At 56.3% G+C, this 17,916-nt stretch overlaps 4 protein-coding genes across 4 annotated transcripts; 1 reads left to right on the top strand and 3 right to left on the bottom strand.

The window, feature by feature from the left end:
• Window positions 1-169: 169 nt before the first annotated feature.
• Window positions 170-3,463, top strand: BDP81DRAFT_485938 (uncharacterized protein). The gene is made up of 4 exons (XM_060595188.1): window positions 170-499; window positions 563-2,312; window positions 2,376-2,655; window positions 2,709-3,463. Exons 1-4 carry the CDS (start codon window positions 287-289, stop codon window positions 3,145-3,147), a joined length of 2,682 nt encoding a protein of 893 aa, XP_060437763.1. The 5' UTR covers window positions 170-286; the 3' UTR covers window positions 3,148-3,463.
• On the bottom strand, window positions 3,449-5,691 carry BDP81DRAFT_443014 (insulinase). The gene has a single exon (XM_060591704.1). It carries the CDS (start codon window positions 5,591-5,593, stop codon window positions 3,848-3,850), a length of 1,746 nt encoding a protein of 581 aa, XP_060437764.1. The 5' UTR covers window positions 5,594-5,691; the 3' UTR covers window positions 3,449-3,847.
• A 785-nt stretch (window positions 5,692-6,476) lies between these two features.
• Window positions 6,477-8,473, bottom strand: BDP81DRAFT_335976 (uncharacterized protein; the record flags this gene model as incomplete). The annotated part of the gene is made up of 3 exons (XM_060585882.1): window positions 6,477-7,118; window positions 7,201-7,294; window positions 7,347-8,473. The coding sequence occupies 3 exons, from the start codon at window positions 8,471-8,473 to the stop codon at window positions 6,477-6,479; spliced, it is 1,863 nt and encodes a 620-aa protein (XP_060437765.1).
• A 5,480-nt stretch (window positions 8,474-13,953) lies between these two features.
• BDP81DRAFT_172440 (Vps16, N-terminal region-domain-containing protein) lies at window positions 13,954-17,505 on the bottom strand. The gene is made up of 4 exons (XM_060582175.1): window positions 16,341-17,505; window positions 15,037-16,279; window positions 14,824-14,905; window positions 13,954-14,659 (listed from the first exon to the last, which is right to left on the bottom strand). Exons 1-4 carry the CDS (start codon window positions 17,296-17,298, stop codon window positions 14,408-14,410), a joined length of 2,535 nt encoding a protein of 844 aa, XP_060437766.1. The 5' UTR covers window positions 17,299-17,505; the 3' UTR covers window positions 13,954-14,407.
• Between the last annotated feature and the right edge of the window lie 411 nt (window positions 17,506-17,916).

Consider the following 17,916-nt stretch of genomic DNA (forward strand, 5'->3'; position numbering starts at 1 on the left):
AGGGGCTGGCCGCCTGCACCCGCCGCCAGGCCACCCGACCAGAGGTACCGCTGGTCCGTAGGTGCTCACCTCAGTACGGATAGCGCCAGGTTGCGCCTGGACGCTGATCCCAGGTCGCCCGCCAAACGTGGGCGCCACCATCCCAGGCAACTCATTCAACAACAACGGCCAGTTGCTGTCATTTTCCCACCAGCCTCCAACACCGAATTCTCAAAACGAATATGCGGCAGATTAACTTTCAAACTGCTCGTCCGACTTTCCCCCACGACTAAGTCTCCCCTCCGCCATGTCTCCTCGAAAGCGCCAGCGTACCACTCCATCTGCGCCGAGCTCATCGAGTCCACCGCCCGCGGCAATTGCCCCTGCGATCCCAACGTCGGCTACGTCACAGGTCACGGCCGTCTCAGAACCCGCGAACCGCCCAGCGCGAGATATGCCTTTGATGAGGGACAGAAGCGGCAGCGAGACGAAGAATACACCACAAAACTCACAGAAACAGGTGAGTTTCTTATTCTAGTGGACTGCAAGTTACGGAGGCGCAAACACTAAAATGAAAACGCAGGTCCGCAAGGCGCGAAGTTGGTACGGCTCTTGGCCACGCGTCCCAAAGACCTCCGCATCTACCCAACTGGCACGAGAAACAATATTCGGAGGCACTTCCAAACCCTCTAGCATACCCGACCTTCGAAGATTTGACACCAAAAAGAGCATCGACTCGGCGAGTTTCGACGGCCCGGCAGATTCATCAGCATCATTACCACAGATCCCCGAGGACGGCGCTGCGACGCCGGAAATAAACGCACCGATCAAGCAGGACGGCTCTGGTGTCAAAGCACAGGCTTCATCGACGGATGCTAGTAAACCAGTAGAAGGAACACCGGCGAAAGTCGACGATACGAACAAGACGATAGAAGAGCCGCAAGCGCAAGGTGTCCAGCCACCGGCTACAACTTCAGGCTGGTTTGGGTGGCTAGCACGGGCCCCAGTAACAGAAACACAATCGTTCACACCGGTAGAAGAGACACCAAAGGAGGCAGATCCCGTACCAGAGCCAGAGCCAGAGCCAGAGCCAGAACCCCAACCAGCACCATCAGCCGAACCACCTGCCCCCGAGCCCCCCGTAGAAAACCCAGGTCCCAACCCGCCCTCATCGACAAACTCTTGGTTTAGTTTCTGGTACTCGAACGCCCCTGCGACAGAGAACCCCACAGACTCGGATACCCCGAAGCCCACGGAAAACACCGAGATGCCCAAGGCACCCGAGGAGCCGGTGAAGCAGCCCGAAGACGTGGTCATGGAGGACGCACCACCACTGAAGCCAGAGCCTGCCAAGACACCTTCGGCCGGTTCCACCTGGGCCTTTTGGTCTAGAGACACTCGTCCGAAGGCTGAGGGAACGAACAATCAGGCAACGCAACCAGAATCAGGCGAGCTTGCGGTCATGGGACAGGGATCTGAAGCGGATCCAGAGCTTACGGGAATGAATGTTGAACAATCACAATCAGACCAAGCAACGAAAGACGGGAAGAATGCCAAGACCACCAAAGACGCAAAGTCATCCAAGAGTTCCAAGGCGGGTACCGCGTCAGCACCGTCAACGTTTGGAAGGAAGAGTAAGAGAAACCGTCCTCAATCGATGGATTTAGACATACCATCTAGACCTGGGACACCGAATCGGCCGGAATCAGTGGCCTCATCGAAGGCTTCCGTGGCGGAAACAACACCAAAAGAACCGCCCCTGAAACCAGGCACACCAAAGGCTAGCCCAAGCCAAGAAACACTTTCGAAGACAACTCCTCCGAATCTTCTGTTACCCTCGTTTGGGAGTACTTACCGGATGAAAGACAACCCATCCATCATCAAACAAATCACCTCACTGTTGCTTCGTACTCAGCAGGCTCCGGCGAATCATGTTTATAAAGTAAAGGAAACGCCCAAGATCAAGAAAGCCATCGCGATTGGCGTCCATGGACTTTTCCCGGCGATGTATCTGAGAGCTATGGTCGGCCAGCCGACAGGAACGTCATTACGCTTCGCCAACCTCGGCGCCGAGGCCATCAGGAGATGGACCGATGCTCACGGTTGCACCGATTGCGAAATTGAAAAGGTCGCTTTGGAGGGCGACGGGAAGATCGCGGACAGGGTAGACAACCTGTGGAAGCTCCTTCTTAACTGGATTGAGCACATTCGCAATGCAGATCTCATCTTGGTCGCCAGTCACTCTCAAGGTGTGCCTGTCGGAGTCATGCTGCTGGCAAAGCTCATAGATCTGGGCATCATAACGAATGCCAAAATCGGCGTTTGCGCCATGGGTAAGTCTTGAGGATCACGCACCTGACATACCCTGCTTCCTGAACTGTAACTGACGTCCGCAGCCGGAGTTTCGTTGGGTCCGTTCCCAGACTACAAGTCGAGCATGGGAATCCTGATGGGGGCCGCCAACGAGTTGTGGGAATTTTCAAATCCAGACAGCGAGATTTCCAAGAGATACGAGCACTCGCTTAAAGAAGTCCTCAAATACGGCGCGAGAATCACATACATCGGCAGCATTGACGACCAACTGGTGCCGATGGAATCAGCAATTTACTCACCAGCATCTCACCCCTACATCTACCGCGCGGTGTTCATCGACGGCCGCATCCACGCGCCAGACTTGTAAGTGTATTCGCTGCCAATACCTTCAACGCACCGCTAACACACTCTTCTAGCATCGCCCACCTCGTCGGCTTCGCCCTCAAACTCCGCAACCTAGGCGTCTCGGACCACGGACTGATAAGAGAACTCTCCACCCCGCTCGCAGGCAGCCTCTACTCGGGCGAAGGCCACTCGCGCCTCTACTACGACGACCAAGTCTACGACCTCGCGCTCACCCACGCACTCGAGACGTCCGACGTCCACCCCAACGTGCCCGCTACCGTTGCCCACCGCCGCGACTCGACGGGTGCCGGGGCCGGGGCCTCTGTCGCGAACCCGAACCCGTATCACCTGCCGTGGATAATGCGTGGTTTGCTGGAGGAGGACTTTGTCCGTACGGAGCTGTCCTCCGAGACGGAGGAGTTGTTGAGACAGTTTGATGACTGGAAGCCCGTTACCAAGGCGCTCAAGGATGTCAAGTATCGGCTTGAGGCGATTCGGTCGAAGCTGTAAGACGGCCATCATGGGAATAGAATTGGCCATGTCCTGCTGAGAAGAATTGGGGCTCGAAGGGCATCTCCCAATCCCTACTTCTCATTTCCTACACTTCTTTTCTTTTTCTCTTGTCTCTTTTTGGCCGGAGTTTAGCGGCTAAAGACTGATGAGATGGATTCACCGGCGTTTCTTATCATGCTTTGGGAAGGAGGGGAGACGAATACCTAGACTAACATACACTTTACAACCATTACACGATGCTTGGTGTCTTTACACTTACGACGGCCAGGACAGATATAACAATGTACACAAATTCAATACACTATTCAAACAACTATCCGCAGTTCCCGTTGTCATGGTATACTTGACTAGTGCTAATGGCCACTGAGTTTTATTCCCCGAGCAGGAAGAGGTATGATATGGTTTTCTTCGTGTTTTTAAAAAAGGGGATATCCTTTCCTACACTGCTGCTGTGAGAACACAAACTTGCGCCCCCGGTGTAAATCATCTCTTGTTCGATAATTGCCCAGCCAAGCCATTAAATACTTTTTACACTTCACCCCCACACAACCCCTTTCAAACTCTTTCTTTTCTTTTCTATGATACAATCATGGCCGCTTCCTTGGTTCGCCATCTCTATTCCCACACAGCCCGCCGTTCGCTACAATCTATCGAGACAAACCATCCCTAGCCGACAAACAGCACCAAGCAAGCAGCCTTACCGCTTGCCCAACTGCCAGTCGTAAATCGTATTCTGAATCGCCTCCCATTCGATAGTATGCGTACTAACCCCATGCGCCTGCGCCTCCTGCAACACAACCGTCGGCGCCCCACTGCCCCGGCCCGGGTTGTCCACCAACCCGCCGGCAACAATACGCGCCACGCGCCGGAGGTCCTCGACTGTCAACGCCTCAATCTTGCGACACATGTCTGTGACAGGGATCTTGCGCCCGTGGACCTGCACCTGCCTACCCAGGTCCTCGAGCTCCACCATACGGCTCTCGAGGTTCATGAGCAGACTCGAGCGCAGCTGGTTCTTGGCGCGGTTCACCTCCGCCGGCTTCAGGGCCGAGAATCCCGTGTCGAGGGTGAGGGCGCGGAGTTCGCGGCACATCACGTCGAGCATGCTCGCCGTGCGGCCGGGGATGCAGCTGGCGGAGATACCGAAGAGGCCGGAATCGGTGTAGGAGTGGTTGAAGGCGACGCAGGATTCCACCCAGCCGTGCTGGTTGAGCACGTTTGTGTAGAGGCGGGAGTACATTCCCTTTCCGGGCCCGCCGGCGGAGAAGGAGCCGCCGCCGCCGAGGAGGGTTTGCAGGGTCGCGAGGGCGTAGATGTCGTCCGAGGAGATGGGGAGGCCCTCGAAGGCGAGGTGGATGTGGGTGAAGGTCGGGAGGTTCGGGTTCAGGGACGGGGGTTGGGGCGGGAGGGAGAGGAAGCCGCCGGTGTAGTGGGCTGGTGAGTTGACGCCGTAGAGCTGAGATGCGCTGCCGCTTTGGACGGAGGCGTTGGTTGGTGCTGAAGTGGAGAGGTTCTTGAAGAAGGGGACTTTGGAGAGGAGTTTTGAGGGTTGTTGGACGGGGGAGGAAGAGGCTGAGGCGGAGGAGGATGCGTCCGTTGATTCTGAGGCCGCGGAGCCGATGGAGGTCTCTGAGCCTGTCCTTGAGAGCGTAGGTTCTTGGTAGGAGGGCTGCATGTCGCCAAAGTATTGCTCCGCTAGCTTAACCGCCTCGGTGTGCTCGACACCCGCAAACGCGACAACGATACGCTCAGGGCGGTAGAACAAGTCTCTGTACCGCTTGATCGTCTCCCTCGAGATGCTGCCTAGGCGTTCCTCGGGGCACAGCAGGGGGTTGCCGAGCGTGTTGTCTTTAAAGGCAGCCGTGTGAACGAGCTCGGGCAGAATAAGCTCCGGCTTGCTCCAAATCTCCTTGATTTCGTACTCGGCGGTGCCGAGCTGCTCAAGCACCTCGTCCTCAGTGAGCTTCGGGTCGCGAATCGTCTCAGCGAGCAGCCCAATCGTCGTCGGCACGGCGCCATTGAACGTCGCCGCCTGGTACATCATGCTCTCCCTTGAGCTCGCGCACTGGATGTTACCACCGAGAGCCTCGACGGACTCGAGCATATCGTCTGCGCTGCGGCTGCCCGTCGACTTGAACGCCAGCCTGTCCATGATGTGACTGACGCCCCGCAGGCCGGCATCCTCGTACCGGGAACCGGCGTCAACATAGACGCCTACGCCGGAGAAGGAACCCGGTAGCGCTTCCGAGGCAACGCGCAGGCCGTTTGGGAGGGTCGTAATGGCATCGAGGTCTGTCGGCTCTTTTGGGATGGCTTCGATGATCGTCGCGAGTCCCCGGCGGGAGGAGGGCGTAGAGGTAGAGGGGCGGAAGGTGGTGGTAAGAAGGGGCGATGAAGAGGCGACCACGCGCCGCGGGAGGCGCGTCGCTAATGATCGAAGCATCGTGTGTGAGGTCTGTGTTGTGTACTTCGGCTTATCGATCAGGTTATACGCGATCAATTGTGATCCCTGGCTGTCGTTGGTTGATGGTGCGCGATGGCGAGGCTATGGAAAAGTTCGCTGTTCACGGGAGTTGACGCATCCAATTCTTGGTGCTTCTTATCGCCTTATCGCCTTATCGTACCGGCACCATCGGTTGTTGTGGGGTATCGCTCTTGGCCAATGAGATTGCAGGCGATGCATCCAGCAACGAGACGTCATTTGGGAGCCGCGCCGCTCGTATTCCGCGAATTGCTTCTCCTGACTCGGAGATCTCGTAAGCACCGGGCAACATACAGTCCAGTCCTTTGAAAAAGACATGCACAGTTTTGGTGTACAGTAGAGATCAAGTTTCAATCCATTAGAGGATCGTATAGTAGTCACACAAAGCAACATATTATAACAATAAGACGAGTATTGAACGCTCGCCAGTCCTGTATTAGAATAATTCTATGAATTCATCTGCTCGCATGCGAATCTCCCTGATTCATGTAGCAGCCGCTGTCGTAACTGACGTAGAAAATGCCAGCCCTTCCACTGAGACCGCCTCCTTAAACCCAGTCGAGAAGTCACAAAATAGCTCTGTTTCGCTGTGGCTAGCATATAGCGGTCCACAATGCACTCAAACGCCATACACCGTTCCACGCCTTCGCTCATGCAACCTGTTCACGCAGTCTTTCGCAACGGAAAACGTATTTCTCCTCTGTCTCTCTCGCCGTCTCCGTAGCAGGCGCATGCGTGTCCGTGGGGGTGGGTCACTCTATGTCAGGGGAGCCCACGACCTCTGCTTCAGGCCGGTAGTTGGGTGTCTCCCTGTTATGCCTCTCCGTAAACGTCTAGGCCGGCTCTACCGGTCTACCTCCATCTCGGCGGCGGCATCAAGGCTTCGCATTCCGTTGGATGCCTCGGCAGCACGACGCCCTGCACTACCGTCAAAGACCCAAGGCCCAGCATCGTTACGCGGGGTAATAGGACCCTCGGTAGCGTTGACCAAGTGATTCCCGATAGGCGAAGGAGTGCGGGTATCTCGACCGCTACGAGGTACAGCAGCCTGTGCCATGCCCACTGCTGGGATTGGAACAGGTGGAATAGAAGTATGAGGCGCAACAGTTCTCGGCGCTTCTTCTGGAGCTTCGGCGACGGTTCGAGCGCGGTCCAATGCCACCGTGAAGTCCATAGCATCATCATCGGTGCCGATTTCAGGGAGTTGAGGTCTCGAGCTGACCACAGTCGCGGGGGCTGCCAAGGGTGCGGTCGGAACTGACACCGTCTCCTTGACTTCCTGCTTTTGTTGTTTTTGTTCAGGCTCCTCATCTTCCTCCATCTGCTCCCAATCTTCTTCAGGGTCCTCAATATCCGCTTCGAGATCTGCAGCCATGCGGCAGTTTGGACAGACGAAGATTGGGTATTGAGGGGAATTCAGTAGAGACCGGATGCACTTGAAGTGCCAGGTATGCGAGCAAGGCGCCACGAACAAGCACTGGCACGGCTAAAACTCAATTAGCTTGCTTGCCCTCAAGGAATGTTGGGGGGGGGGGGGGGGGGGTGCCGTTCATACGGCGGCTACATACCGCGATAGAGTTGAGACAAATTGAGCAGTCCTGTGTCGAGGAATTCGCCGAATTGGCTGCTGTCATGTTCCGCAACCGTTTGTGCGTCGCCATGCTGCATGATGTAAGCGCCAGTACGAATACAGTCGAAAAACGGCTTGACTTACTTGAAGGTGTTCAACTTGTTCTGCCAGCCTCTATTCAGCTCCAGCCTCATCTTCACGCAGCGGAAGATCATTTCTTCGCCACCTTTGAAGTCTATTCCGAGCTGCACAATGTCGCCATCGTTGACAGGGAAAGGCTTCGATTCCGTTCCCGGGGGACTCAGTCGAATGTGGTTGAGAAAGGTGCCGGAAGAGCTCTTGACGTCCTTGATGTACCATTTACCCTCGTCATACCAGAATTCGCAATGACGGCGACTGACGACTTTGCTCTTGAAACCAACGGGCGCGGCCGAAGGGGTGTTGTTAGGAATATTGGGCTGGTTATCTCGCTCTGAGTAGCGGCCGACCCTGATGATGTCGCCGTTCGAAGGCAGCGTCCTGGAGACTGGAGGGAAGGTCAGGCTGGGACGTGTCGCGCGGGGATCATAGTAGGCAGAAAATCGGATCGAAGGTAGATTTTCGGGCGCGGGGGAGGCTGCGGCCGGGGCATCGCCTGTCGTAGAGGCGCGTGCTCTCGTCATGTTTGCGGCTTCAGCGTCGTTGGTCGACTGCGGCTGCTGGTCAGATTGCTGCCGAATATGGCTGCTACTGCTGCCGCTGGCAATGACGTCGTCGAGAATGGAGGGGAGCGCATCCACTGGCGGGCGTTCAACAGCAGGCGAAGAGGGCGTGGTGGAGGCCTTGTTCGCGGAGGAAGTTGACGATGAGGGTGACTCCTGTAGTGAGGCGACGAGCGACAGATGGTTCAGATTGGTGTCGGCGTCGGAGCGACGAGGGGTTGAAGTAGGCGAATAGCTGAGAGAGCGCTGCAGACCGGGAGTTGGGCGACTAGAACCTGAACGACTGTGGTGGTTTTGATTTTGAGTTTGAGTTTGGGTCTGAGAGTGCGGGCTGGTGCCGGTGTTGTGGTGAAAGTGTGAGTGGGCGGCGGCGTGGGAGTGGGAGTTTGATGTTGGAGAGTTGGAGCCCTGGCTGCTGTGTTCTCGGGACAAAATATGATTTTGAGTGTAGCTGCGGAGATAACTGAGGCCTCGCAGGCGACTGGATCGTGTTGAGGGTGAAGCGGGATTGGTGACAGACGTCGGCACGGGGCCCACGGTCGGTGGCGATGCGACTGGTTGTGTAAACATTTGCGCCTCGTGGGGGAGGAGAGCCTGGGAGGGAACGGAGAATGGGTGGTGTTGTTAGGCTGGGACTGTTTTGGCTGGTGGGTGTAATAAGCAGTAGTGGCCGCCGCAGGGTTAGAATCCGTCTGGAAATCAGGCGGTAGTGTCGCAATGGTGCCGGCTCTCGACTCGTGGGTTTCGGCTGGCGGTCTGGCTGACTAGCTGGCTGAATCACTGGGCGTCGGCGGACTTGTCTGAGTGACCTATCTGCGTGTTGTTTTTTGCCTGTCCCTTGGAGAATGGGATTGTGGACTGCCTTGTTGGGGGTATCTCTTGGGGTGCAAGTAGAGAGCGAGGGTATCAAAGGCTGCGGGAAGAATGTGATGAAAGGGGTGAAATAATAAGAGAGAGAGAAGGGAGAGGGAGTGGGGGAAGAGCGGCTTGTGTTTGCTTGGAATGTCGCTGTTGGATCCTGTCTAGAAAGCAAGCTACAATGCTCTCTACTATTCTGTATTCTGATTTCCCGTCTGTCGAGGCGTGAAACTGTAAGGTCCGAGAGTGGAAGAGAGAGAGAGAGAGAGAAGATGAATGGTATTATGGGCCGAGAAAAGCAGATTACGTCCTGGATGAGGAAAAGGACCTGGGGAAGAGTGTTTTTTTAGTCTGGACGACTGCGGCAAGCCTTACAAAGTCGGACCTGGTGGAAAGTTGCAAGTGAAGGATGCTGAATGTCTGTGGTGCTCGGCTGGATTGGGGAAAGGGTCAGTCCCAGTTAGGTCAAGTGGCTAAAAGGAAGAGCCCGGACAGCCAGACGGACTAGGCGTGAAAGCAGTGCGCCGCGGCCGTGGACGGTGAGGTTGGACGAAAAAAAGGTACTTGCGGTGGTCCTGGATGAAAGTACCTTGGCAGGGCACGATGGGGGGCGGGAGACACGAGACGAGTAGTTTTAGGTGTATCCTGTAAGGTATTCACAGACTATACGGATAGAGTGCTTCGTACTGGGGCAGGAGGACCGTACCTTGGGTGGGACACAGCTAAAGAAGAGAGAGAATTGGTCTGGATGCTGGCGGCGATGAAGCAAGGGCCTCAGGGACAGGGCAGCTGGGCAGTGGAAATGGTAGGTACGCAGTATCCGTACTAACACTAACAGTAGTGGTCCAGGTCAGGTATCCGTACTTGGACGTAAAGACAACAAGTCGGGGTCCAGCCCAGTCGGTCAGGTTTTCGTTGGCGCGCGTGCCACTGTTTTTTTTCTCTTCCTCTGTGCTACTACTTGAAGGGTGAGGGGGGGCGTTTATGGGGATAATGACGACGTCTAGCAAGCAACAGCAAGAGACACACGACCAGGGCGAGGGACGTACTCCGTATTGGTGTGGCAGTTGCCGTACGGTAGGGTTTGAGCCTGGAGATGTGCGTGTGTTCTCGTCTTTCTGGGCCGGGAATGGCAGGGGACGTTATTGTTGCGGCGTTGCCTTTGGTTTAGGGCCGGACAGAACTGAAAAGACCGGCTGGAGGAGTGAGGGGACGTAAAGGCGAACCAGGGCCAGGGGTGCAACAGACAGGATGCGCCTGGATATGCTTGCTGCAAGCGTGTGGGTTGTTGGCCGGGATATCCAGTGGATGCGGACGGGTACGAAGTAGTAAGGGTACGCTATTATTCGTGCCGACGAATACAGATGGACGTCGGTGTGGCACACCATTGCTCATGGGAGGAAATGCCGTGACCGACGACGTCGATGATGTCTAATGATGATACAGCGATGAGGCTTGCGTTGCTGCCAGTTAATGACCCGGTGTCTCTCTCCCGCCGGTCGATGGGTGAAGACCTGGAACAGATCAACGCTGCTACCGGAGGGATGGGTATCGAAAGAACCGTCTCGGATTCTGCATGCGCCTTGAGGTGGGCAGTCAAGTCAGTGAAGAGATGCGCGGCTGCCATGTACAGAATAGTTAGAAAGAAGCAACGAGAACGGCGGAGCACAGACACATGGCAGGGTCATTTGGGTTGGGGGTCTCAGTGTCAAGCCAGCGGCAGCCAGCTCCGGGAAGCTGGATCAAAGCTGGATCAGACTCCCGTCCCGTCATCGGAGAAGAACAAGATGGCCGGAGAAGATACACCGGATGCGTCGCCAGTCATCTGGAGGGTTGAGTTGAAGTAGACGTTGAACGCAAAAGAAGCTCAAAAACAGACATTTACCTTAGACTTGGGTGGGATGATGTGAGGTGAGGTAAGGTGAGGGAGGTACCTTCTAGGTAAAGCTTTGAGTGGAAGAGACGGAAGGAAGATTAACGAAGCATCGGAGATACAACGGCCCCATCGGCGAAGGGCGGCGGAAAGATCTGGGAATCTGAGATGAAGTGGTGGAAAGTCCGCCCAAGCGCACCTGCCTTACCTTGCCTTCACAACGCACTCGCACCTTCTTCATCCCAAGTTGCATTTTGGCTTTCTCGATCGTCAACCACTGGGACCACTCAGAGTTGGACAAGGCAGGTGCTCTGTCTCGCCTTCTTTCCGCGGAAGCACGGGGCTGCAACACGAGACGAGAGACACTTTGGCACTCAATGGAAGGTGCTAGGCAAGATACCTCAAGTATTAAGTCAATGGAAGGCAGGAGCACGGGACCGAGAAGGTATCTGCATCTGCGAGATGGCCTATGCTTCAGATCCCGGGACGTGAGGCAGGCACGATCATCTCAAAAGGGCATCGGCGACCAGAGTGCACAGGTTGGCACCAGCCAGGATGTATCACCACCTGCAATGCCTCTCCCCATTCTCTGTGTAAGGTACCTCATCACTGCTCATCAAGGCCAGGGCATCTCACTATCTTTGCTCTGAGCTTGTCATCATTTATGGATACCTCAATGCAAGGCAAACACAATGGCAAAATGGCATTTAATATAATGCTAGCACTGCTAGGTGACAAGAGCTAAAGGAATAAGTAAAAAAGGGGGCCGGCAACGTCCGAGCAGTTATTAAGACCGCATTACGACACCTTCCCGCAATGCTCCATGAACATGATCCATCGTGACTTGTACCTGCCTTGGTCGAATGCGACGGCGACTCCCGCCCAGTGCGCCTGCCTCCTTACACATTAGAGGTCTTTCCAAGTTTTCCCATCAGATGTAGACATCGGCAGCGGAAAGAACGCGCCATGTTATTTCCGGCCCTCCCGTCGCCTACCATCATCTCTCCACCAAAAAGAGGGAATGAAAACATTGTTTCCATGAACACCATGTCGGTGTCCATCAGCCTTGGAATAACGACACAACAGGGCAGGCACCAGCCTCCTGAACCGCAAAAAAAACTGGACATGACAAGATCAGCTCACTTCTTCACCTCGCTCCTACGAAGTCCACGCATTCCTCGCGGCCTAACCTACGGATATCTCCCCCACCCCCACCCATGGAAGTTAACTGCTGTCTAACTCTACCGATACCTCATAATCCACTTTGCCCACTTCTTTAAACCCCCCGCCCACGGCACCACTGCACCGCTGTCACGGACGGGAATGATTTGACATGCAGCCGACCAGCATATCGCCGGCCGATTCGCTGGTTCTCTCTGCAGTCTGCATCTGCGTCCGCAGAGTCTCGACTGACCTCTGTGCCTCTCCACCAAGAGCGCCGCGTGAGTGGTTTGAGGCCCTTTGGTCTCCCCGTCGCCCTCAAACCTCCAGGCTTTCCATGGTTAGATACGCCGCACGCGAGAGATAATGGCGAACCATACTCTCAGGGGGCTGTTCGCGCTAACGCAATCACCAGATTAGCGTCCATCCAGCTCCCTAGCTCCCTGAATAGACCCTTCGAAGTTCGACCCTCCGCTGAGGGTTGCGTCCGAAGAGTCGAAGACCATCGACTTTCCCATGCACCCACCACCCAGGTTGCCTTACCTAACCGAGAAGATCAAGGTACTTTGCCCAAAGTTCCTCTCTCGCCCGCGATCAATGGGAGGGAACCTCAGGCCCACCGACTAGCACCGAGGCGTGTGACCGAGGACCCCCGCCTGGGCCGCCATCGTGATTGGGTCCAGGAAATCTCTCCCCGCCGGAAGTCCATCAGAAGGCTGGGAATCCCACCTCGACTTTGTGGCGCCCTCATGCACAAGGCACAAGGATCTTACTGTACCCAAGAGTCAAGGCAAATCACCACTTTCACGACACCATGGCTCCCTGCCTGTCTTGAATGGTCGTTTCATCACAGACTCTCTCCAACATGGATGAAAGCTGAATGACGATGTGGGAGTCAAACCTGCCATACTCAGGAATGCGGTCCCTCTACCCCCTCTGCCACTGACTCGTCCTGTCCGTCATCCGCTGTCCCGAGCCTCATCCGACTCACCACCACAACGCTTGCGACACTGCGAAAACAAAAGCAAACTCTAGGACATGGACATTCCGTTCCGCCTTACCTCTCAAGAACAGATGTCAACCGTCTTGGCGGAACTAGAACCACAATTAAGAAATTTTCTAGAAGGCCGAGAGCTCATCAGAAACGCGGATCCGAACCCGATACTGCTTGCTGAACCAACGAGCGAATTTCCGCTTGTCGCCTCGCCTTGCCTCGCCGCCTTGAGTCGGCCTCCTCCTTGTCACGAGAAGCAATTGCCAAGACCTCCCACTGGCGGCACACGCCTCAGCTCATGCACCCTCCGATTCTTCTCCGGGGCCGAGCCCGCTGTGGACCCCAACTCCGTCCGTCTTTGCCTACAGCTCGAACACAGCGGATGGTCCAAAGAATTCGGCCAAATGCTACTCAGAATTGTTTCTCCTTGCCCTCCATCACCAGCGACTAGGGCGTCACAGAACAAAACTTACTATTCAATGTCAGCCACCCACAGGCATCCGCGGAAACCATCTCTGCGTAAAGATGAACCTGCTTCAACCGATTTGTGCTCATGCTTTGTCGCTCCCGAACAAACATGTTCAGAAACCCCTTTTGCGCATAGCAAGGCATATCGGACCGTCGTCGCCCCCATGCGCAGTCAATCCTCCGAGATGGTGTCCCCCAGAACTTACCTGATTCATGAAGACCTCCCGCCAGAGCCGCCCTAGGTTCAACCTGGAACCTCGCTCTCTGCATTGCTCCCTTGTGTCCCATCTGAGACCACGGCCCCCGGTGCTCCTCGCTTTGTTCTACCTATGCAATCTCACTGCCAAAAGGGGCGTTTGTTCCTGGGCCAAGATCCAATTGTTTGCCCCTCGACAAACTGACATTCAAAGGCAAACAGCATCAAACCCGATCCGCAGCGCTATCTTAGCTCACGAGCACCCGTCTTCGAACCCTGGAGCCCGTGTCGGCGCGGCGGCGTGCCCGTCTCCCGTGGTTCGCCCACGTGTAGATCGATCTATCACGCGACCTCTTCGTGCCCTCTCTTCACTCAATCTTGCAAAACGTGACAGGTAAGTTGGACTCACTAAAGGTCTCAAGACTCCCAGCTGTGTTAGACATCTGCCAAGCGAAGCTGTATCCGGAAGCAATCGTCAAAGAATAAACGCAAGCCCGTCAGACAGCTGGACGATCCGGCACATCTAGCACACTAGGACTTGGCATGGCCTGAGTTTTCCCTTTGGCATAATCGGCTGTGAAGAGTTCGACAAAGCTAGAAACCACGTTACGCGCACGCACATCCTGGCCCGGGGGAAATCCTAGTTCCCGACCAGCTGGTGGGCAAGCTTACCCCGGATCGACGACGGCACCAATTCCCATTTGTACATCGCCTCAAACGTAAACCTTCAAGGAAGACCTCTCATCTTCGACAGCAGCCGCGGAGCATCACCTTAATTCTGCTCAGATTACGTATGTTAATAAGGGAGATTAAACCACCGACGACGACCCCTTTTAACCCTGACACCCCCGCCCCCTCTCCTTCGTCTGATCTCATCATCCTTCGTCCTCGAATAAAGCGTCAAATGCTTCGCCTACCTCGCCTTCGCAAAAAAAAAAAAAACAATCGCCAGCCTCACTTCTTGAAAACCGCGGCTCCGAGCTTCTCAATCTCCCGCCCCTCCTGCGTTCCCCGTCCCGCCGCCTCGAGGAGCCTACCCCACGCCTCGGCGTCCTTGAGCTTGACCGCCTCCTCCGCCGCCTTGACCCGCATCCCGCACTTCTCGTACATGGTAATCGTCGTTCCCGGTTCCAGGCCCGTGCACTTTGGCACAAAGACCGCCGCCAGCCGCGGGTTGCCCGCTTGCAGCGTGAGGTTGTAAAACGGCTGCGCTCGGAGGTTAGCTTATTTCCTTTCCTTCGTCCGATTTACAGTAGAGTGTAATTCCGACGTGTCACGGAGGACAGCGGGATGCCGAACACGCGGGTTTTTTCATGGTTTTGTGACAGTGTGTAGTAGATTGTAGTATGTGAAGAAAAAGAAAAGCTTACCTCCCACCCAATCGGGCTTTTCCTCGTCTTTGCGAGCTCTTCAATCTCGGCCCAGTCTCGCTTTGCAACGAGAGCGCGTAGTCTATTGCAAGGAAGAAGGTAGGGGTTAGCAGCTGTATAATGCCTCCCCGTCTTGGCAAGGGGATAGAGAGGGGTAGCCGAGTACACAAGAAACCGAGGAAGACAAGAGCACGAGAAACAGAATTCACTAACCTAAGCCACCAAGCAACCTTCTCCGGCACCTTGAACTCGCTCTGGATCTTTGTCGCACGCTTGTGGTACCCCAGCCGGATAAGCTTAAACATGGTCTCGTTGACGCTGAGCCCCGTAAAGGTATCGGTGAGGTCGCGGTCAAACGCCTCTTGCATCTTGAGCAGCGTCTGCGCCTCCTTGAGAGCGTGCACCTCGAACGACGCCTCGCGGGAGTCGGAGAGCAGCTTCGCGGCGAGGGCGAGCTTGTCCGATGCCGTGCGCGCGTCGGCCTGGGCGAGGGACTCGCGGATGAAGACGCTTGCGCCGTCGACGCGGCGGTCGTCTTGGTAGTACAGGTCCTTTAGGAGTGCGTTGTCGCCCTCGCGCGCGGCCGAGGACTCTACGAGCGCGGTGGCCGCGGGGCGGGCGTTGATGGTGCGGAAAAAGGCTGCGAGGGGGAGCTTCTTCTTGAGCTGGAGGAGGACGGTGTACATTAGGTCCGTGTCGCCGCTCTCGATGGCCTTGTCGAGGGCGAGCTCGTCTTCTTCCATGCTGAGGAGGAGGGGTACCTGGCGGCCGCCGCGGGGTTCGTGGTTGAGGAGCTCGGTGGCGAGGCGGCCTCGGCCTTCGTCGTAGGCTGCGCAGGCGATTTCTTCAAAGGAGATGCCTGGTTTGCCTGAGAGGCGCTCGACGACGAGGCGGCATATCGTGTCGTCGTCTTCGGTGCCGGAGCGGACTTTGGCAGAGGCCCAGTGGACGTAGATGCGGTCTGTGGGGAGGCGGAGGTAGCCTGCGATTTTGAGGGCGAGGAGGTACTCGTGCCGGTTGATGAGCCTCTTGAGCACACCTTCGGGGGTGAGGCGCTGGTACTGGTCAAAGGACAGGGGCAGGCCGACCTCGAAGAAGCGGACGGCGTTGAGGACGCGGAGGATCTCGCACATGTCGACGAACTCGTCGCTGTTGTAGATGTCGAGGACGGACTTGCCAAAGGAGGCGGCCTTGAGGAGCTGCTTCTGCCAGTGGACGCTGAATTCGCGGCCGGCGGCGTTGACGCACGTGTCGACGGCCTCGGTGAGGTTGGCGCGGATGAGCTGGATGTAGTCATCTGCTTTTGGGGACTGGAGCTCGAGCTGGCCGACGGCGTCGAGGAGGATGGAGGCCGCGGAGGACTCTGCGCGGGTGCCGAAGACGTCTTCTGTGGCGTGGGGGACGCGTTCGAGGAAGTCGCAAACGTCGTTTGTGATGAGTCTTGCGCCGTCGTGCTCTAGATGGTCTTGTTAGATGATGTTTGAACACTGAGGGAGTTGTTCATGAGGTGAACGTACCAGAAATGACGTGAACCCGTCCATCGTAGAAGAATTCGGCCGTCGCGCTGTCGGGCCCGATGATGTGCACCTCGTCCTCCCACGCAATCAGCGCATCGGAACCGCACCATTCCACATACTTTGGCGGGATCCTTGACTGCGAGTCGTGCTCCACCAACCGCTCCTGAAAATCGCTCGATATAACATGCGCCTTGCCCGTCTTGGTATACAACACAATCAGCCTCCCGTCAGGCGAGACGCTGATGTGGCTAAACGGCCCGATATCGAGGAACCGATCCTCGCACTCGGCCGCGTCGGCAACGTAGACGGTCTCCCCGATACTCAGCAGCACCTCGACAGACCGTGAGAGCGTGTGGTCGGGCGAGACGACGGCCCACGCGTGGATCTCGCCCTGGTCTTCCGGCGGCGCGGCGAGGACCTTGGGTCGGGGCTCCGCGTACGACGTGACGGAGACAAGCGCGTTGCCCCCGAGCAGGGCGACCATACCCGTCTCGTAGAACCGGCACCCGACGACGCCGATCTCGTCTGCGCCGTTGCCGAGCGAGAACTGCGTGAACTCGCCCTGGAGATCATACACCCTCACCGTGCCGTCCGCCGTGACGACGAGTAACTTCTCCTCGCCGCCCTGTACACTCGCCCATCCTAGCCCCTTGATCGTGCCGGAGCCCTGGTCCCATGGAATCCTGCGGAGGAGTTTGCCGGCGTACGAGTAAATGTCGATACCGGGTTTATTGCTGGAGGCTGCCCCTGTACTAGTCTTGCTGGTGGCGGCGCGAACGGCCTGGATCTTGGTGTCGTCGCGCAGGAGAGCGAGGGCGCCGCCGTAGGGCGCACCGGCGACGATGTAGTTGTCGAGGTCGAGGTCTTGGTCGAATACCTCGGTGTAGAGCTGGACTTTACGGTACCATTTTTCGCCGATGTTCTCCCATCCTGCCGCAGGGTGAGACGCTTCCATCATGTCATTTTCCTCATTCGCCCGGGCCTTGTCCAACAGATATCGTGAGCCTATTTTCTTATCACACGTGGACTTTGAGTTTGAAACAGTTTGGAGATTTGGATATGTGAGCTTGCGATGATGTTGAGGTCCTGGTTCTGATGTTGATTTGAGACCGAGGTATGAGATGAGTGAGAAGTGAGGTTGAAGGTATGAGCTTCCACCCAAGCTCTCAATGAGCTAGAGGTACGGTACCCCAGGCACCCAGGTCGAATGGAGCTTGCGCCAAGAATCACAGGGGAGCAGCCTCAATTCACCGCTGGGACCGGCTAATCACCGGCTTCAAGGAGCTGCGTCACTTCCCCATGGCAGGCAGGCGATAGGAACCCCACCAAAACTGTAGTGCGCCGATAAGACAAAGAGACCCCAGCTCACCCTTGGACACCGGGCCCAGGGCAGGTGACGGACTGCCTGCGGACAACCATGCGCTGCGACCGCGAAGGAGCCTGGTCGTTCGTGTCTGGAATGCAAAACGCATGCGCCATTCCGCCAACATAACTCGACCAAGAAAGGCATACCTACAAGAGCTATTTCCGTCATTGTTCCCAGATTCAGCTTCTGTATCGAATCCATGGGGGATTG

Source organism: Colletotrichum phormii (genome assembly GCF_030913505.1).
Source record: "Colletotrichum phormii strain CBS 102054 chromosome Unknown BDP81scaffold_44, whole genome shotgun sequence".
Lineage (NCBI taxonomy): Eukaryota > Fungi > Ascomycota > Sordariomycetes > Glomerellales > Glomerellaceae > Colletotrichum > Colletotrichum phormii.

What these genes read in the sequence shown, in the direction of transcription:
- BDP81DRAFT_443014 (XM_060591704.1), bottom strand. Translation starts at nt 5,593, where the DNA reads ATGCTTCGATCATTAGCGACGCGCCTCCCGCGGCGCGTGGTCGCCTCT.
- BDP81DRAFT_172440 (XM_060582175.1), bottom strand. Translation starts at nt 17,298, where the DNA reads ATGATGGAAGCGTCTCACCCTGCGGCAGGATGGGAGAACATCGGCGAA. An exon ending in ACGGGTTCACGTCATTTCTG is followed by an intron (nt 16,280 to 16,340) that starts GTACGTTCACCT and finishes AAGACCATCTAG; the next exon opens with AGCACGACGGCGCAAGACTC. An exon ending in AAGGTTGCTTGGTGGCTTAG is followed by an intron (nt 14,906 to 15,036) that starts GTTAGTGAATTC and finishes TCCTTGCAATAG; the next exon opens with ACTACGCGCTCTCGTTGCAA.
- BDP81DRAFT_485938 (XM_060595188.1), top strand. Translation starts at nt 287, where the DNA reads ATGTCTCCTCGAAAGCGCCAGCGTACCACTCCATCTGCGCCGAGCTCA. An exon ending in AATCGGCGTTTGCGCCATGG is followed by an intron (nt 2,313 to 2,375) that starts GTAAGTCTTGAG and finishes TGACGTCCGCAG; the next exon opens with CCGGAGTTTCGTTGGGTCCG. An exon ending in CGCATCCACGCGCCAGACTT is followed by an intron (nt 2,656 to 2,708) that starts GTAAGTGTATTC and finishes ACACTCTTCTAG; the next exon opens with CATCGCCCACCTCGTCGGCT.